A 22,165-nucleotide genomic window follows, 5' to 3' on the forward strand; every position below is an offset into this window, starting at 1 on the left:
AATCAAGCTGTTCGATTTTGTGACGTCACAAAATCGACGCCCCTCCCACAATGGTTGATTGACAGCAGCGTTTCAGCACAGACCTGCCCACGCGCCCTCGTGAGCGAGCTGTCAATCATAGCCCGCGCCAACCGGCGCGTTCATTGCTGATAGCTGGAGCACTGAGTAGAATGGTGTCTAAGCGATTGTGGTGTTCTTGGGTGTAATAACGAACACAGCAGTCATTTTGATGTTCCTAAATCCGTACAGCTGAAGACACAGTGGCTGAGTTTGTTTTCGAAGGGAATTCCCCGCGATCAACGTCATTGCTTTCATGTTTGCGCGAATCATTTCACAAGATTGCTTTACAAACGAGGGTCAGCTGGTTTTGCTAAGAAGCTGCTCCTGAAAAAAGGATCGGTACCAACTATTCGTGTTCATGCTGCACCTCCAGAAGAAGTGAGTGAGTGTAACGTTTTATTAAAGGGATACTTCACCTCTGGGAAGATGAATGTGTATTTAAAATAGGTCATTTAAGTAGAAGAAATGTGAAGAAATTTTTTAATTTGGAGCTTTCTAGACTGAGAAAAGCCAGAAAATGTATTTTTGGCTTATGTGGATGAAAGACAACAACTCCCAGAATGCACTTGCTTCGCTGCCTTAGGAGGCCACGCCTACCGGTAAGAGTGCGTAGTTGAAAACAACAAAGCTAGCCTACGTGATGAGTTTGCCAGTGATTTAGAGATCGGCCAAATGTCCGGGATTTGGCTTTTGCGTTCTACAGTCGCCATTCATCATGTTTACTGTGGCGAGCAGGACGAGGCTGACGGCCGCGGGAGAACGGCGCGAGACCGGTGGCGTCATTACTGAGACGCGCCGGGTCTCGCATCTCTCACGGAGGTGCGGGAATTTTCTTAGCAAGGGTAAAACGCACATCAACCGATCACTTGTTTAGCGTTCATGTAAACACTACATTCAGATTCACCGATCGGAATGAATTCAGTTAGATTGAAACAAAAGGTGAGCTGCATGTAAACAATGAATGGCGACCGCAGAACGCAAAAGCTGAATCCCGGACATTTTGAACGATCTCGCCCGCCGGACAAGTCCGGGAAAAGGAGGATGGTTTTCCCTACTTACTCAGCTTTCTCCTACTATTCAGCTTTCTCCACAGAACAAGAGCCTGCAAGCTTAGCTTCCAAAGAAAGACGGCTGACTGTGTGTACATTCTGTGAGTGAGATCCCACCCTCTATGGGCGGGCTGAAAACATGCGGAACAACGGCATCTACTGGCTGTAGTCTTTAGCCTCTGGCCAGAAAATCCTCCGATGACGCAAAATGACGATTTTTGCGTCATCGGAGGATTTTTTCCAGACAAAAAATACATAAATCTCTCCTCTCAGGGCGATATGAGGGTGGAAAGTACGGTAATTCGAAAATACTACAGGTTTTCTACTAATACAAAGCTTAATGCTAAATCCTGAAGTAACCCTTTAACCTTTATATTAATCTTTATATTAATCTTTGCAAATCGCTTGCTGCACGCTTCATGATGAATGCGGCTATTTTTACACTCAGGGTACATTACGGCATGTTTTCTATGTATGACGTTCTCAATATAATTCATAATCCCACGTTTATAATGAACAACGCATTATGGGTATTGTGTTATTATTAAAAATGGTGTATGCACAGAACAGAGGAGCGGGGTGAGCAAAGCTCATTATCATTTAAAGACACATGCACTCAAACGGCGTGCTGAAAACAGAGCTGTTTTTGACCAGGTAAAATTAGTGTTCTCTTACAATACTAATGAGAATTTTTTATTAAAGTATATTACAAACTTTTAATTTAGACCCTAAAGAATCATATTATCTTGTACAAAAATGACATTATATGACCCCTTTAAATACTTGTTTAATGGCATCTTTTCATGAATGAAGCTGATACTAATACAGCTACTGATGATTTGATGAAAATGACTGGCACGTGCACATGGCACTAGCGCAAGTCTTTCTGTGCGTCACTGACAGGACATTCACAGAGCACAGAGATTCAGGACCTCAGTTTAATGTCTCATCTGAAGGATGGTGCTTTTTTGACAGAATAGTGTTCCCATCACTATACTGGGGCATTAGGACACACACAGACCACAGGTTGAGCACCTCCTATTGGCCTCACTAACACCTCTTCCAGCAGCAACACCAAAACCAAGCGAACCAAGCAAACCAGACTACAAGTGTGAACACACCCTCAGAGTCCTGTTCGGGTCCTGTTTGGTAAACCCGCACGTGTCTTGAGCTGATGGGTCTTGCTCATCAAAGACAGCGAGACATGAACGCAGCACTTTCATCTTAAAGTTGTCGCCACGCTTACAGAGTGAAGTGCCTTGCAGCACAGTTTGAGCATGGGGCACTTTACGTACCATGAGTGTCATTGCTAAAAATATATAAACAGCGGCACACACTTGCGATAACTCTCCAAAGTACTTTCACTGCGAGGAGAAAATAGTCCACTCGATTTTGTTGCTGAAGAACATTGAATAAGCAACACACTGAGCTGGCATGATTATATAAAGACAGTCAGCACCTCCCAAAGGTCTTCCAGGCTTGTTGGAATGCAACAATATGGTTGTGTGTAAAAATCCCAATTTTTCTAATAACAATTTAACAACTGGGCATCCACTTTTATGTAGGATTTTTGATTGTGAAGTGGCGATTGAATGTCAAGGTTTCCTTTAACAGTACTTTAACGTCTGTCTCAATGTTCCTGGTTTGGATCTGGAAGTCAGTTTGCCAATGTTGGTTTTTAATGGTGTTAACATAGTTTGAGATACCCACATGGAGTGCCCCAGATGAGGAGAAGTCAACGTCAAGGCCCATTTGGTCACAAAATTCCTGCAGGTCATCCACCATCTTGCTCTGGGGTGGCGGGTGTCTCCGCAGTAGGGCTAATTCTGGGTATGTGCGGTAGATCTGATGGGCGACCGCCATGTTTGCCAGCAACATGAACTCCTCCACCAGTCTGTATGACACAGGGCATGTGATTCTTTGTTCAGAAGCTCAATATGAAGGTGTTCAGGGCCACATGTTGTGCAATACCAGAACAGGAGGTGACCAGTTCAATTTCACTAAGAAATTACAACTAGCAAAAAGGACAGAACCGAACAAAGCTGGCTTTAGATGACAAAGCATGCATGCCCACTTACACCGCTTAGTGGTGAGCATTTTATCACACAAACCACAGTCAGAGTCATATCAACAGTTTTTGTGTGCATTCTTACTTGTTGCTGTCCCGATACTGATAGATGTAACAGCCCTGGGGCATGCTGGACTCCTTATCGAGGGTGAAAGATAGCTTAAGCTGTAACCAGAAAATGTCAACAAATGAATTACATTACTGCAACTGTCATTAAAAAAAGATCATCAAAACATTCAGTTGCAAATTACTCCCTGTAGGCCTTTCCTATCATTCTAGTATAAATTACTTAGCACTAATCCAAGGGTATGTTATACGAAACTTGCACACAATTATTAGTGAATGAGGTTCAATATGAATGAGTCCAATTCTAGATTTTCCATGTTTTTTTATAGATATTTGAACAGCAAAAACATAGAGTGGGCTTAAAAAAGAACACGTGTCTCAATAAGCTCATCTGTCTTCCAAATAAGCCCAATTTGTGTTTTTTAATGTCATCTGACCTTAGTTCTAAACATCTTTTTAAAAACCGAAAAGAGTTAAAACCAACAAAAGAAACCCCTCAAAATATGCTTCAAAGATATTAGACTCTTATCCAACAGCAAAAACGTGTAGTCTGTCTGGACTCTGGAGTGGCCTATTTTGGCGCTTTTCCATTACCACTACCAGCTCCACTCGACTCGACTCGACTGGGCTCGGCTCGGCTCGCTTTTCGCTCCGTTTTCCATTGCAGATAGTACCTCCACAATAGTACCTGGTCGTCATAGCGACGCCGCAGGAAACTGCCGTGACTTAATCTTCTACGCGAGGCACCCGCTACCCACACACACACAGGACAATGGAGGAAATCGAGTGTATGCTGTTGCTGTTTTTGTTTTTGTTGTTTTTTATTCAGGATACTCCGTCTGGCGCGTGCAATGATGACGCAGTGAATAGTGACGATTCTCTCTGACCAATCAGCAGTCTGCCATGTTTTCACGTCACATTTTAGTATCGCCTCAGCTCGCTCAAAGAGTATAGAAGTACTTCTATACTCTTTGGCTCGCTTAGAACCTCGCCGAGGTGGTATGAAAAAAAGTACCTGGAAGCAGGTACAGGTACAACTTTTACACAGTGGAAAACCAAACAAAGTCGAGGCGAGCTGGTACTGTGTAGTGGAAAAGCGCCACCTATTTGAGAGTGCTTATTTCGAAAATCGCAGGACTATATTATCTACACCCAATTTCGTAAGGTTAATTTGTGCTACACTGATTGGGATCCAGCTTGCCATTTTTAAAGATAAAAGCCCAGATAAGAATTATATTTTTAACATTTTTCAGCATAATTTCAATAATAACCAGACAAAACAATTCTCAAACATTCTCTTCTTGTGGATGGCTCTTGGCCAAAATTACTAGTAAAGCTGATCAATAAGTGAGATGATCAATGAGGAAGATATATTTTGGATGAAACTCAAAGCTTTGCCTCTAGTAATGGTGATCGCTCATGAACACATGAACTACATGATTGGCGCAAAGAAAAACAGCATGTGAACAGCTTTGTGCTGGAAGTGCCGTGCTAAATTATCCCTGAATAACTTGAATGAATTCTACACCCTGAGGGAATCACCACCCAAAGAGATCCATCACTGAGACACATCAACCAAAAGTACTCATATCTTTATGAAACTTCCTCATAATAACAACAGGGATTATGTAAGGGGAAATATTTTTGGTGAGCCTAATGAAAAACATCTATGATACAACACATTACAAGTGTGTTCATGAAGTCTGCAAGTGAGTATGTGATGTTGAAAGACACTCCTATGTTACATAAACTAATTGCTTGTTACTGTAAACCGATCTATGTGTATCCAATAGTCATCTGTCTATCCAACTTTCATCCATCTATCTGAACAAAAAAAATGTTTAGGTCACATTTACCCTAAAATCCACAGGAAAATAATCCTATCCATGCTTCTGTCTTTCCCACTAAGCATCCATCCACTATGGGGTTAGAATCGTTCCTTTATTCCAAATAAATAGATTATGATCCACAAATAAATGTAAAGTGATTCACAAAAATGTTATAAAAAAATAAATACACTTAGTTTTCCCAATAATAATAATAATAAAATAATTCTCATAATAACATAGGTCTTTAAATGTCGTGTTTTGCGCCATTGCTGTAAAAAAAAAAATCGATAAGACTTTGTGTCGTTATCAAAAGACTGTCTGTTTGTGCTGCACAAAGAGAAGAGTGCACTTTGCTCACATGATCAGCACATGATCAGCTCCGCGGTTCGATTCTCAATCACAGTGAATGAATGCAGTGAACTCCATCTGTGCATGTGCTGAGTTTAGCATGCATTTGGGAACGTAGCAAGCACCAGTTATTTTCACTATTCCATTATTTCCATTATTTCCACATTTGCATAGTTGATGATTACATCATTTCACTAGATTTGTAATGAGACTCATTTGTAAACTTGTTTTTTTTCGCCAAACTGAATATGGATTGGAGCTCTTAATTTTGAACTCTCGATGTGCACCAGATTGATGATTTTAACTTTAAAGTGCCCCTATTATGCTATTTTAAAGGCTCCTAATTTTGTTTTGGATGTCTCCTACAGCAGGTTTACATGGATTAAAAAAGTTAAAAAACACATTTTCATTGATTCTCAAACTGATGGATGAATCAGTCTCTCTAAATTCCTCCTTTCTGAGAGCCTGCTCTGATCTGATTGGCCAGATGGCCCAGTCTGTTGTAATTGGTCTACACTGGACGCGAGACACGACGAGTCACCGGCAGTAAACGGATGATCCTTTCTACATCTGAAGTATTCCACGCTTGCGCTTCATACACAAATATAGGACATACCATAGATAATACCAAATAACCATCAGTGATGTAACAGCACGGTTTCAGCATCACTGCAGCATGTACTGGGGTTTTGTGAGTGGATAATGAATCCACTCCAGTCATTTCCAAAACTTCCATTTTTGAACATATTTCTCCTGTTTTACAAAATTTGCATTGGCTCCCAGTTCAATTCTGTGTAAATTTTTAAATTTTACTTTTAACTTACAAAGCACTTAACAACTTGGCTCCTTCATATCTTCTAGATCTTGTTCATATACATACTCCTTCCCGCATTTTAAGATCGGCTTCTGCACATACACTTGTTCTTCCACGCGCTCGGACAACATCAATCGGGTCACAAGATTTTGGTTATGCGGCTCCCCATTGATGGAACTCACTTCCTGTAGAAGTTCGCAACAGTTCTAGTCTTTCGGTCTTTGCATCTCGTATTAAAACGTATCTGTTTAGGCAGGCTTTTATGTGATTTAATAGCCGCTTTCCGACCGGAGGAACCTTTTCACAGTTCCTAGAACTATTGGCTAAAGTACCCGGATGTCGGCGTGTTCGCACCGCAGGAACTAGGAACGATTTTAGTTCTAGGAACTCCATTTGTAGGAACTAATTTAGGTCCTACTTCAGAGTAGGGTCTAAACCAGCACTATAGGAACTATCCGTGACGTTAGTGTACGCTGATTGACCGAACGCACGCGGAACACCAGCACCCGCCATTTTTAAAACAGCTAGAATGTAAACACACAGATTATAGCCTATATATTTACTCCATAAACTAACTATACAAAGTTTAAACATGGAAAACAGTGATAGATGGGTCTCTAAACCTTTATGCTGAAGAGAAAATCCAACGCAACTTTGAGGGGACCAAGCCAAACATGATTATGTTTTATCTGCCCAGCTAGCAACACTGGACATCAACCACACGGCATAGGCTAATAACCTTTTTTCACATAATGTCTACTTTTTATAACAGTTCTATCTGATAAGATAATAAACAGTACTGTTAGACAGATCGCTAACAAATAAACACAGAGAATGCGAGCATTGTTTGCTCTGGCGGTCTCAGCGCCGCCAAAATAAAGGTCCGTCGCGCCGTCAAAATAAAAGTCACCGTGCTTGCGTCACTCCCTTACCCCTCCTACCAGTTCCTATGGCCACTTGGCCAGTGCGAACGCAAACAGCAAAACCGAGTTTGGGGGAGAGTAGTTCTTAGAACCAGGCCCGGAGTGGGTAATCGGGAGAATCGGGAGTATTCCCGGTGGGCCGCTTCAGTTTTGGGCCGGTCGAGGAAATTTTTTTTTTTTTTTTTTACATTTCAATGTCACATTAGTTACATTAGGATACACACGTTCCGCATTCTGTATATTTTTTACAGTCTATGATTCTGCCACCACAGCGCGCAACTCAGCATGGGTTGTACCATGTGAGGGAGTTCTCCCCTCCCCTCCTATAGAAATGGTTGGGTCCATAGCCCGTCTTTTCAAAACGTTTTCTCAGGGAGGCTACCGCGGCTCCGCCGGCGCCTACTGATAGCTGGGCCGGCCGTAACGGTACGCGTCAGGGAGGATGGATGGGAGGAAGAGGCCAGGAGGTATGCAGCTTTGTTTCCGCCACAGAATAAAACATTTTAAAAGATAATTGCGACTTTTTATCTCGAGTTTACATCTCGCAATTCTGACTTTTTTTCTCAGAATTGCGAGATATAAAGTCAGAATTGCCTGAAATAAAGTCGCAATTGCGTGTTATAAAGTCAGAATTGTGAGATATAAAGTCAGAATTGCCTGAAATAAAGTTGCAATTGCGTGTTATAAAGAATTGTGAGATATAGAGTCAGAATTGCGTGATATAAAGTCGCAATTGCTTCTTATAAAGTCAGAATTGCAAGATATAAAATCAGAACTGCCTGAAATAAAGTCGCAATTGCTTATAAAGTCAGAACTGCAAGATATAGAGTCAGAATTGTGTGATATAAAGTCATAAAACGTGTTATAAAGTCAGAATTGCGAAATATAAAGTCAGAATTGTGTGAAATAAAGTCGCAATTGCTTATAAAGTCAGAACTGCAAGATATAAAGTCAGAATTGTGTGATATAAAGTAGCAATTGCGTGTTATAAAGTCAGAATTGCGAAATATAAAGTCAGAATTGCGAAATATAAAGTCAGAATTGCGAAATATAAAGTCAGAATTGTGTGAAAAAGTTGCAATTGCTTCTTATGCTTCTTATAAAGTCTAAGTGAATTATTATTTAACCTTTACATTATTTGTTAACCCATGGTATTAATACTAACTAACTACACAATAGTACGAGCTGAACTGTTGCTTCATTTATCCAATTTTAAAAAAGTGCTAATTTGGAATTCCACCATGGAAAAAGTGGGCCGGTCTTGGGCCTGAAACTCCCGGGCTGAAAAGTGGCCCCACTCCGGCCCTGCTTAGAACTGTTTAGAAGTGGACAGTTCCTAGAACTAAGTTCCTAGAACTACTTGGTCGGAAAGCGGCTAATGTTTGTTTCTGTACTGGTTTTATAGTTTAATGTCATTGCTTTTATGGATTTTGTAAGGTGTCCTTGAGTGCCATGAAAGGCGCCTTTAAATAAAATGTATTATTATTATTATAATGCAAATAAAAACTTTGCAATACTTGTGTGTGATCAAGTGTTTTAACCAATAAAATAAATAAATAAATAAATAAATAATATATATATATATATATATATATATATATATATATATATATATATATATATATATATATATATATATATATATATATATATATATATATATATATATATATAATGCATTTTACTGTTAAATGTACAATGTCTTTGGAATTCAACAACCCGTCACAAGCATATATCTTCTGTATATCTTCTCTACAAACAATGGGAATCATTTTGTAATACATTTAAATAATGTTTAAAAATAATACTTATAAAGTTAATAGATCGTTAGATCCACGGAGCTGCTCATCCCAACCAACTTTAAAATGCTTGATTTAAGTACTGGGAAATGCTGTTGGCTGTTGTGTGACAGTAATTTCATCTATTACATGATCTCGCATGTTTATCACGAGGTTGAATCCAGTTATTTATTAGTCAGCTACTTATTGAGGCTTTCTGTTCTATCTTGAATAAAGTGATGCTTCCAAAACGTGTCTGTATCCAGTAGTGCTGTTCCCATAGCAGAGAGTGCTGTTTCTCTGGCATTTTCAAAGGCACATTAAAAATAAAACTGTGGCTTGGCTTGATATTCAGATATTGTCTAAAGAAATCCAAATTTTAAACATTTTACTGCACCATTTTTTTATGACCATTTTACTTCCCATTTGAGCAATGCAGATCAATGTTAATTTTGTCAGCACATGTTTATTTAGTTTTAGTCATAGTAAATGCTTTTCTCTTTTTCTTGTTGTTTGATTAATATTAAAGGGATAGTTCACCCAAAAATGAAAATTAGCCCATGATTTACACACCCTCAAGTAATCCTAGGTGTATATGACATTTACCTTTCAGATGAATACAATCGGAGTTATATTAAAAAATGTCCTGGCTCTTCCAAGCTGTTTTGAAGTCCATAAAAGTGCATCTATCCATGATAAAAGTGCTCCACACGGCTCTGGGGGGTTAATAAAGGCCTTCTGAAGCGAAGCGATGAGTTTGTGTAAGATAAATATTCATATTTAAGTCTACTTACGCCTAAAGCGCAACAGCTTGGAAGAGCCAGGACATTTTTTAATTTAACTCTGATTTTACTCGTCTGAAAGAAGAATGTCATATACACCTAGGATGGCTTGAGGGTGAGTAAATGATGGGTTTAATTTTTGTGAATCTCTTTACATTTATTTGTGGATCATATAATCTATTTACTTGAAAAAAAAAATGCATTGAAAAAAAAAATTGTGCTAGTCATTTTCAAAAAATTGAAATTGACTAGCACAATATATTTTAAAAATTGCACAATACAGTATTTTGAACTAAAGTGGCACTTTAGTATGACGAGAGAATGGTAAAGTGTGACCACAGGGATGAGCCAGAGTTTTTAGTATTAGAGTATTAGTATTTCACTAAAATGAAAAACAGTAAATGTCCAGACTGAAGTCTGGTCTGCCAGACCTGGTCAAGCCGGAGAGCTCCACACTCAAAGCGCTGGGCTCGGAGTTGTTTGGCAATGTTGTGCAAGTTGAGGACGGCTTCTTGTATCTCTTGGATGCTGTGGTCTGGGGAGCAGGTTGGCAGTTCGTCAGCACTAAAGTGCTTGTCAGGAGCTTCAATCATACTCTGAGCATGATCATAACTCAACTTAATGCAGGAACAGATGACAGTTCGCCCAAACCACTCACTCAGGATCTACAGAGCACAGAGAAAACAGTACTATATAAAAAAGAAAGATTTGTTCTCAATGAGAGTATATGAGGTCATATAACAAAGTACCTTTCCCTCTGGAGAAAGCTTCCAAATGACAGAGAATGTCAGTCTATCGGTCAGAGGATTCAAGCTGCATAGCTCTTCACACAGAAGACGAGGCAACATGGGGATCACCTGCAGAAAAAAAAAAAAAAAAAAAAAAACCTCAGTTCAGTTCTCATACAATGGCTACGTTTACATGCAACCAAATAATCCGTTAGTAATCGGATTGACGTCTCAATCGGACTGAAAAGTCTTCACGTAAACACCTTAGTCGATCCGATTGAGCTCGATCCGGATGAAATTTCGATCGGATTGAAAGGGGTGGTTTATTCCTTTTCTAAACCGATTGAGAGAACATGTAAACACTTGATCGGATTGAAAACCAAAACTGAAAGAACTGCGCATGTGCAATGACGTTGAAATAGAGTGTAATATGCGTGCGGAACAAGCTGTTCTTCCTGTTGAATAAAGTGTCATACAAATGAGTGTACCATCATACTAAAATTCTCCTTTCACAGGACAGCAGGAAAACATCCCACCAGTCCTTGTTTCAGATTCTCATCCACAGTTGGCATTTTTACTGCGTTTCTATGACCAAAAATGGATAAATATTAAGTCGATGTGGGAGAATGGCTATTATGCAAAAACAGCAGGAAACTGTATATTTGTGCAGTGTGCGCATGTCAAAAAATCTATTCCGATTTTAAGATTGTGACATATAAACTGCACATTAACCTGATCACGTTTAACGTTCATGTAAACACTATGTTCGGATTCATCAATCGGAATGAATTCAGTCTGATCAATTTTAATCAAATGTATCTTAGGAATGGGGTGCTTGGATGATTTGTACATATAAATTACCTAGTCCAACTGCATAACATTACAGGTCAAATCATTTTGTTGTATAATTTTATGTACTTGTGTTGAAATATATATAAAATATCTTCTGCTTTAAGACAGAACAATTTCAGAACTAGATCATCAATCCCTCCCTAAATACTTAAAATGTTGAGACTAAATAGTATACCACCATTGTGAATTTCACATATTAGTCATATTATTATTATTATTATTATTATTATTATTATTATAATAACATTATATTCTATGGATTTAATGCATTTGCAGACAATCTAGTGACCTGTATTATAGAGGAGAGTGCCATTAAATATAGCTAATATGAAGTGTATTTTCATACAATTAAAAAAATCCTAACTAAAATCAGAACTGAAAGCAAATGCTGGATTAAAAAAAGAAAGAAAAAAAAAAAAAGTCAAAGCAGTGATTCTAGCAGAGCATTTATTGTGATATCTTGTGCATCACACCTACTGTTGCATCTGATGTTGATTTGATTGGAAACATAACTGTTATCTATTGTCATGGTTCCATTTGAGAATTTATCTCAATGATTTTAAATTCAGTTGAGTTATTTGATTTATGACATAACATTGAGTTTTATTTGCAGTGTATTAGAGCCATAGGCCCTTTGAGGTCTGGTACAAATATGACATACAAATATACACATTGGCACATATGTATGCACGATTAATCATTAAAGGGGGGGTGAATTGCTGTTTCATGCATACTGAGTTTTTTACACTGTTAAAGAGTTGGATTCCCATGCTAAACATGGACAAAGTTTCAAAAGTTAAGTTGTACGTTTGAAGGAGTATTTTTGTTCCAAAAATACTCCTTCCGGTTTGTCACAAGTTTCGGAAAGTTTTTTTCGAGTATGGCTCTGTCTTACGTAAGATAGAGCGGAATTTCCTTATATGGGTCCTAAGGGCACTTCTCCGCGGCCGCGCGCGCACTCGCAGACCAGAGAGAGAAGAGAGCGAAAGCAGTACGTTACCTCAAAGCGCTATGCTCGGCTTTTAGGGAAGTCAATGTCACCAAAGAAGTGGGTTTTTGGTTGGCAGGGCAAGACAACCCTGCACAGATTCCCAAAGAACCCAGCGTTAAGGGAATAGTGGATGGAGTTTGTTTTTTCGAAGCATCAACGGAGGTTGTGCACGACTCTTTGTTCCCTGCATTTCGACGATGATTGTTTTATAAACAAAGCCCAGATCGACTTATTTGCAGTCTGCAGATCGTCTAATGCTTAAGGATCGAGCAGTCACGGTGAGTAAACTACTTCAAATGTCTCTCTGTGTTGTTGTTAGATCAGTTAGCACAGCTATAGCACACCGCCCACACGGCCCGCCCCCAGCCGCTCGGTTTTCTCCGGAAAGACTCGGTACAGCCAATCTTTAACTTATAAATATAATAAAACTAAAGACGTTTTGGAGATATGAAGGATGCAATACTACTCTATAGGTACTCAAGATTAACAGGAGATTGAGTGAAAATGAGCATTTCACCCCCCCTTTAAATTATTGTACGATCTTATTTAAATGACAATGATTATGCTATGTCTATTAAACCTTTGAAATTATGATCACACCAGAATATTTAAACCTGCTTTTGTGCTGCTGGTCCATTTAAGCTTTATTTTTGAAAGAAGCTTCACAAACAGTGTGTTGCAAACATCAAATAATAGTGAAAGTATTGGGATAAATGTTTATAGTCTGGATATAAACACTGATGTTGCGGCAGCGATCAAAATGAGTAAGGGACCTTTGGAAAAACAATGTTATGCTTAATAAAGATTGTCTCTATTACGCTATTATGCCAGTAGGTGGTGACCAGAGATTGTTGAAATGTATTTGAACACTGAATCATTCAAGAGATTCATTCAAAATCACTGGATGAAACAAATATTCATTCATTAATTTCAAACGATTTTAAATTTTTACATAATGAATTCATTTAAATAAATAATTGTTTTTTTATAGACTCATTTATAACATTTTAGACATTTCTAAATAGACTGATTTAAAACATTAAAGGGACACCAGGCAAGTCTGAGTGTTTTTTCTCTACGAAGCTCCCCCTAGTGTCTGGTGGTAAATGCTTTCAAACACTCTGTTGTAAAAACGAACTGTTGTTCCTCCCCCCTCGCCACGAGCAACCCAGCTGATCAGCTGTCAACCCAGCTGAGCAGAGGAACCGCCTATTTCAAAACCAGTTATGTCTACCGAGGCAAGTAAAGCAATATTTTATTTCCAACTGATGGCGATTTTTTTTTTATTGTGTTGTCATGCATACTAACGTTAGTATTTTTACCGGGAACGAACGATATGAACCAGGCGAACTACTGCTTTCGTGTTTGTTTGTTTTTGGGAGAGTGGGCATGAGCATAAAAAAATATATATCGGAGGCTAATATTTGTCTAAAGTTATATTAGCAAGGTCTATAAGTTAATCTCGTAGAATGACGGTTTACCTTTGCTTGTCTAAGAAAACATCAGAACGTTTTTTCTAGCTCGATCATGATATGTGCAACATGTTATGCCTATTATCAGACGCGTTGACTTAGTGACATAAAATAGAAGTGCATGTTACACAAATAAAACCTACAGAGGAACGGTCAAACAACTACAGAAATCAAACGTGATGACAATGACAATAATGACAATGCTAACATCAAAGTTATAGTATAGCGTACTAGTAAGCCCGTAACAGACAGCGATCATAATAAAAACCTTTACAGACAATAGCAAACATCCTGAGGTCACAATTACTTGAAATTTAAATATTAAACACAGTTTATTCCAAAGATACTTGCAACAGCAGCCAGGTCAGCATCCGTTTTGCAGGCTTCTGTTTCTCTCAGTTCTTGCCATTCTGAAAAAGCCGGTCCAATATTTACTCGAGTCTGACTTCTTGCTCGGTCAGTCTCCCGTTTCCTCTTTCGTTGGTCCTCCGACAAAGATTTCCTAGCTTTCTGCTTCTTTTTTACAGGCTCAGCCATAACTCAATCTTTCATTGCCCTTTGCTTATAGCTAGCCGGTGTTTGAATGGGGGCGTGTACGTGTGCAGTGCCGTCAAGCAATTCGTTACATCGCGAGACCTGATATCACGCGATACTTCCTGACGCCGACCCGCCGGCCCAAAGTTGCAAGTGAGTTTTTTCCGCTGTCGGGCACCAAGGGGGTGCGAAACCACCACCATTCAACCCGAAATAAGTAATATAACCATTCCACTGACTCCGAAGCTGTTCAGTTAAGGTAAAAAAGTTACCTAGTGTCCCTTTAAAGGTCCCATTCCATGGATTATTTTATTATTTTATAATGTTTCCTGGGGTGCCCTTATAATGTTAGTATGTTTTTTAGATCAAAAATTGTTATAATTTAGAAATAAAAGGCATTTTTCCTAGCCTGATTTCATCCCCTGAATAGAACGCTCTGTTTGAAGGGGCGTGTCTGCTGAGAGACTTCAGTGTAAACGCCCTCTGCTGTGATTGGCTGACATGCTTGCCTTGCATATGAAATATCTGGCATTACATGTAGAACTATCTGGAAAACTTTTACTATTACAGCTATTATACGTTTTAACTATTACAGCTATCGGGATTAACGAATCGTGAGAAGTTTTTTAAGTATTTAGATCTATTTCAATCACATAAAAGGTTGCAGTGATGAGCATTGAGCAGATGACAGCCTGTTGATCGCGTGAAAAAAGATCTTATCATTGCAACGCAGTTTCTGCACTCTCACTAATGATTTCACCAATGCAAACATGAGGTATATAAATACAGTAAGAGCTTCGTTGTGCAGTGTAACAGCGTCATTGATTTCATAACGAGTTTTGGCAAGTGTCCAGATAAACTTGCGCTGTGTGATTGACAGCTTGGGCGATTGGAAAGGGATTGTTCTTTGATCGCTTTCTGTATATTAATCACAGTTTAAGTAAGATTATTTTCATCCTACTAAGAAAAACGATGTGAAGAGTGATCGCTACTTCCATATTAAATCACTACTTACCGCTTGCTGGCATATAGTTGAAATTGCCCCCTTCGTCAGTATGAAACTCTGAGAGAAGCCTGCTTGATATTATCCCAGGTTAGAAAAACAGTCCGTGGTGAAATGGACAGAGCAAACTAACAACTTCGAATTAAACTTTTGCGGTATCCGATTATAGATAAACATCAACCACGCCTGTTGACATTTCGCCATCAATACGCCTGTGTTCCTGTGGGCGGAGGTTAGTCAAAACACGGTTCTAGTGACGTCATTAAAGAAGGAAGTAGAGGGGTGTAGTCCAATCCAGCCGTTCGTTGTACTCAACTTCTGTTAAATAAAATATCTCGCTTGGCATTGAACTTAGAGTATAAATAATATCTGTAAAATTATAAAGCTCAAACAACAACATTACACACTAACTAAAGTTTGAAACATGGGATCACGAAGAACGGGACCTTTAAATATAACCTTTTGTAATAACCTCAAGTAACTTGCATGTTGTTTTGTTTAGTTGTTTAAAGTGCCCCTATTATGGATTTTTGAAAATGACCTTTCATGTAGGGTGTAAGTGAATGAAAACATCCTGTAAAGTTTTAAATCTGAAAATGCAAAGTGCATAAAGTTATTGTCTTTCAAAAGTAAGAGTCGACTCTGAGTCAATGAAATTAATCGTTTTTCAAACGAATCATAAGCCGTTTCGTTGTGACGTCAAGACGAAACATTAGCAAATTGCCCGCCCACTTATTGCGCGCGCAGACACCAGTGAAAACTTGAACGCCCTCAAACACTGCAGCTGATTCCTGTGGATACTGGACAGAATCATGTTGAGAAGACGCTGTGCTCTACAATGTGAAGGTAAACGGTAAAGACGTTTTTTTTTTTCACTGCCCAAGGACGAGCATGTGAAGAATCAGTGGTTAAAATTCATCTTTACCACAGCAGTATACATTTAAGTTACATCAGTAATTCACGCTAGAGCTCGGCTAATGTATGCACTGTTATTGATACAGTTTCCACATGATCACCGCAATAAATTAGAAAAATTCTCGGTAAATACACTAAACAAAATTAGAAATGCAACACTTTTGTTTTTGCCCCCATTTTTCATCAGCTGAACTAAAAAATCTAAGACTTTTTCTATGTACACAAAAGGCCAATTTCTCTCAAATATTGTTCACAAATCTGTGTTAGTGAGCACTTCTCCTTTGCCGAGATAATCCATCCACCTCACAGACAGCATGATTATTGCACAGGTGTGCCTTAGGCTGGCCACAATAAAAGGCCATTCTAAAATGTGCAGTTTTACTGTATTGGGGGGGTCCAAAAACCAGTCAGCATCTGGTGTGACCACCATTTGCCTTACGCAGTGCAACACATCTCCTTCGCATAGAGTTGATCACGTTTTTGATTGTGGCCTGTGGAATGTTGATCCACTCCTCTTCAATGGCTGTGCGAAGTTGCTGGATATTGGCAGGACCTGGAACATGCTGTCGTATACGCCAATCCAGAGCATCCCAAACATGCTCAATGGGTGACATGTCCGGTGAGTATGCTGGCCATGCAAGAAATGGGATGTTTTCAGCTTTGAGGAATTGTGATCCAGATCCTTGCAACATGGGGCAGTGCATTATCATGCTGCAACATGAGGTGATGGTCGTGGATGAATGGCACCACAATGGGCTTCAGGATCTCATCACGGTATCTCTGGGCATTCAAAATGCCATCAATAAAATGCATACCTGCCAACCTTGAAATTATTTTTTGCGTACAGACGGGGGGGAGGGGCTTACTACTACTACGACGACGACGGGGCTTACTACTACTACGACGACGAGGGGGGGGGGGTGTGGACGACGACGACGACGACATACATGCATTATATTGCATTGCATAAAATGTTTGCTGGTCAACTAGTCTAAAATTAAGCAACCACTATAAAACTGTAAAAAAAAAAAAAAAAGTACAATTAAGATAGGCTACTTAATTTATTATTCCAATATCCAAATATGATACCCCTTGGCCCTACCCCTCCGTTTTGCGCGTTCCCGTGAAGGGGTAGGGCTGTCTCGATTCTCTTTTGGATGGAGGGGTAGGGGTAAGGGGAAGGGCCACATAGCCCTTGAAACTAAGATTTTTCGGGACCACACTTCAAACGAAGGGGTATGAGAAACGTACCTGCATACACCGGCTACAGAGGCAACATGACTGCCAATAATCATTTTCTTTATGTCACATTCAATCTTGTGTTTACGGTTATGTTCTTCAAAGAAACGGTTGCAAAAAATCGTTAAAGTTCGTTAACAATATGACGCGTGTAAAAAGCAAAAGTTTGAAGCGAAGTGGACGCGCGAATGAGGCGAATTCGCGTCCGCCGCGCTAACTGGCGCGTTGCGAGCGGAGCGGGGCGAGCGTTTTAAATTCATTCCTATGGAAGTTGAGCTTCACGCTCGCGCATTGCATTTTGGGATTGACAGCGGACCTGAGAAAGCGTTGAGAGCGACAGACAGCGTCAAAAAGGTTGGGCAGTTCTCGACTTTATGCAAATATCAAGCGAAAAACGCGGTCGGCAGCCAATTACTGGGATGTGACGTCTGTTTTGAGAGTTTAAAAATATGCAAATTGTGCCGGAGTTTATGCTGGATTTAGTGCGTAAATCATTTTGTTTACAAATTAGACGCTTTGCAGTTGTTATATATGTTAAAGATTTTATTTTTGACGTGTTTGTGATTATATTGACTGGATTTATAAAAGTTTATAAAATTGAAAGGATATCTTTGCTTGGTGCATTTGGAAACAAAGCTTGTCTATTTCTAAATGTAATCGCGTGCATCGCTGATGATTATACTGTCCGTGTGTTGAAAAAAACTTCGATTAAACACACTCGCAACAGACACACCCCAGAGCGGAGGCGTTATAGCGTTATAGCGTTGCCAGCGACACTGAGCGGAGTTTTGCCGCTGTAGTGGACACGCACCGTAACGGAATATTTTCACCCCTACGCCTAAGGGGTAGGCGAAGGGTTAGAGGTAGGCGAAGGGGTATAAAATAGAATTGGGATTGAGCCTAAATACCACAGAGAAAAGGGCTTCTATTTGTGACGTGTTGTCTTTGCATTTGAACATTGCGCATTTTAAACAGGACACGCATTAGCTGAATAAATGTTACCAATACAAACATATTTATAGAAAACAGTTGACAATGATTAGACAGGAGTCCAATAATAGCATAACGAATCACTTATTCTAAAAAGAATATCAAGTATACCGGTAAGTTAGACGAATCCGACATAAGGGCTGTTAACAGTAAAACGGGGCGTTGGGTGCTCGAGCACCTGCCCCTTTGCCCCTTGGTGCCCAAAGTGCCCTTTTGTCAAGGCAAAATTTCCTTTCCTTTTTTGTAATTAAAGGCCCTTTTGTGGATGCCTGCCCAACCTAACTATTAGTAAAATTAATTAATAATAATTTAGCCGTAAATGAAATGACCCACATGATGACCTTTCACCTGACGAACTCATCCGGGACGATTCCAATCCTCACCCTGCACCGTCTGCACGCACATTTTTTAATTTCGCGCGGCTACGCGCACTACCAGAAGATATCTTCAAATCTGCGGCTGCTGGTAAGGGGCGTTTCATTCTCAGCGAAGTGATTTTGATGTTTGTTTACTTATTTTTTATTTTATTTTTTATTTATTTACCTTTATTTTACCAGGAAATAATCCCATTGAGATTCAGAATCTCTTTTTCAAGGGAGTCCTGGCCAAGACGGCAGAATAATTGTTCCATTTAAAAATACATATACAAACATTTAACAGAAAAAGACATTTTGGCAGTTTAACATCATCTCAACATATTCACCAGCAGCACTCAGTAACAGTACATGTGCATTTAGTACTCAAATAGTTCTTTATCCTCATTTTAAATTGTGTCATTGTCGGTAAATAATCAAATTTGAGCTTATTCTGCAATTTATACCAAGAAAACGGTGCAAAAACTTTAAAAAGCACTTTCACCGAAGACAGTTCGCGTTCGTGGGATATCATACATGATTTGCCCATATGATCTAAGATTACATTTCCTGGTAGAGACTTTAAGAGTCAGAAGAGAACATAAATAAGGAGGCAGTTTACAAAGTATGGCCTTAAAAAGAAAAATATACCAGTGTTCCAGCCTGCGATTGTGCAGAGATGGCCAACCAACACTCTCATACAAGTTGCAATGATGAGTACGAAAATTGGAATTAGTCACAAATCTTAGTGCTGCATGATATACTGAATCCAGCATTTTCAAAGAAGATTTGTTTGCATGCATATATAAAATATCCCCATAATCCAGCATTGACATAAATGTTGTTTGTATAAATGTTGTTTGACATGAAAGTGTTTTTCTCGTACTAAAAGAGAAACAGCCTTTGTTTCTATAATAGAAACCCAACTTTACTCTTAATTTTTTTGTTAGACCCTCTATATGCTGTTTGAAGGACAAATTTTCTTCTAAAAGGAAACCAAGATATTTATAGACTGATACTCGTTCAATTACTTTCTCATCTAATGAAGTGATTTGACAAGCATTTTCTGTTTTCCTTGATTTAGAAAAGCACATCATTTTAGTTTTATCAGAGTTTAGTACAAGTCTCAATTTCTGAAGATTCTTCTGAATAATTATAAAGGCAGATTGCAGATCCTCTATAGCACTTGTCAAGGCTGGAGCAGAACAATACAAAACAGTATCGTCCGCATAAAAATGACACTTAGCATTTGTTACATTTTGACACAAATCATTTATATAAATAGTAAATAAAATGGGACCCAAAATGGACCCCTGGGGGACACCATTTTGTATAAATAATGAGTTTGAGGACACACCATCAACATGAACACTTTGTGTTCTGCCACTCAAATAGTTGCCAAACCATTTGACAGCTTTTGGAGACATTCCAATATCCACCAATCTCTGAGACAGAACATAGTGGTCAACTGTGTCAAACGCTTTTGAAAGATCTAAAAACAGTGCAGCACAATATTCTTTAGAATCAATAGCACTTATAAAATCATTTAACACTTTCATAGTGGCAGTGACAGTGCTATGGTTTTTACGAAAACCCGATTGCGAATCATTTAAAATATTTTTTGTTAATAAGTAGTATTTTAACTGGTCACTTATAAGCCCTTCTAAAACCTTGGCTAAAGCAGATAGCTTAGATATTGGCCTATAATTATTTGGGTTTGATCGGTCACCACCCTTTAATAAAGGAGTGACATATGCTGACTTCAAAACACTTGGTATTAATCCAGTTTCAATAGTCAAGTTGAAAATGTGTGTCAAAGGTTCTGCAATATATTCAGCAGCAATATTTAAAAAGTATGGATCCAACCCATCAGGACCAGCAGATTTCTTAGTATTTAACCCTATTAGAGCATCATACACCTCCTTCGTTCCAATACAAACAAGATCAAAATCGATAGGTACATTTTCCCTTGACAAAGAGAAGTCCTCTTTTCTCCTCTGATGATTTGTTGAATGGTCAAACAACAACCCAGAGGATATAAAGTGCTGATTCAGGGAATCTAGCATACTTTTCTTGTCTGTAATAATTTTATCATTTAACTTCAATATATTTGGCATGACAGTATCCCTAGCGTCAGAAGACAGTGATTTTATAACTTTCCAAAATTTTAAGGGATTAGCTGAGCTATCACATAATTCATTTACATAAAAATCTGATTTTGCTTTACGTATTTGAGAGACACATTTGTTTCTCAGGCGCCTAAAATTTTGCCAGTCTGAGCTATTTTTGGATTTCTTTGCCATTGACCAAGCAAGATCACGTTCATGAATTAAATCAGACAATTTCTCTGAAAACCACGGATTATCACGGCCTTTGATCTTATATTTCCTAAAAGGTGCATGCTTGTTTATAATATTCAAAAATAGTGACTTAAAATATTTCAACGCTATTTCGGGATCTGGTATCAAATTCACTCTGGTCCAGTCACAAAGATTAAGATCAATAAAAAAGGCTTGTTTACAGAATGACTTCAGATTTCTCTTAATTATAGTACGCGGTTTACATTTAGATATCCTGGCATCTCTCACACCGGCAATAACGCAGTGATCACTCATATCATTTGCAAAAACAGCAGTAGCTTTGTATTTCTTCGGCACATTTGTTAAAAACAAATCAAGAAGTGTAGACTTGTCAGGATGTTTAGGATTTGGCCTAGTAGGTGAGTCTATAATTTGGGTCAGATTCGCTGAGTCACAAAAACTTTTAATTTGTTCAGATGCAGATGTTAGCCAATCCCAATTTAAGTCTCCAATTAAAGCCAATTCTGTATATTTTATAGATGACAAACAGTCAGACAATGAGGACAATGTTTCCTTTGGTGCAGAAGGAGGTCTATAGCATCCCGCAACTGTCAAAACATAATTCTGCGACAATTCAATTTTTAACACTAGCAATTCAAATTGTCTAGGCACAGACTTGGATAGTTGTACTGTTGCCTGAAAACTATTTTTTACATAGATCGCCACTCCTCCACCTTTAGCACGACGATCAGTACGAAATAAATTATACCCCTCCATATAAATATAACTATCAGGAGTGGATCTACCCAGCCAAGTTTCAGATAGTACCATAATATCAACATTTGTCGATTTGGCCCAAATTCTGACCATATCAATTTTTGGTAATAGACTTCTTACATTTATGTGCACAAAACCAATACCTGACCTCTTTAAAAAATCAGCAGGAGTTTGCAGTGATATCATATCTGTCACTATCATATCTGTCACTGTTATTATTATTATTTTACAAGGACGACGTGAAGAGAGCATGCAGAGATGTTGTTTATATTGCAGTGTAGGCTGTAGAAGTAA

At 38.8% G+C, this 22,165-nt stretch overlaps 1 protein-coding gene across 3 annotated transcripts in view; it reads right to left on the bottom strand.

Moving 5' to 3' along the window:
* The window catches only part of dis3l2 (DIS3 like 3'-5' exoribonuclease 2), an 83,678-nt gene that overhangs the window by 22,859 nt on the left and 38,654 nt on the right, over nucleotides 1-22,165 (bottom strand). For all 3 annotated transcript variants that reach the window (XM_079877288.1, XM_079877290.1, XM_079877289.1), the window contains 4 exons: nucleotides 10,467-10,574; nucleotides 10,149-10,382; nucleotides 3,263-3,342; nucleotides 2,820-3,003 (listed from right to left, as the gene is read on the bottom strand). In XM_079877288.1, coding sequence (XP_079733414.1) covers nucleotides 2,820-3,003; nucleotides 3,263-3,342; nucleotides 10,149-10,382; nucleotides 10,467-10,574 — 606 coding nt within the window. The remainder of the gene's footprint in view (nucleotides 1-2,819; nucleotides 3,004-3,262; nucleotides 3,343-10,148; nucleotides 10,383-10,466; nucleotides 10,575-22,165) is intronic.

The sequence above is a fragment of the Squalius cephalus genome, assembly GCF_949319135.1.
Source record: "Squalius cephalus genome assembly, chromosome: 7".
Taxonomy (NCBI): Eukaryota; Metazoa; Chordata; class Actinopteri; order Cypriniformes; family Leuciscidae; genus Squalius; species Squalius cephalus.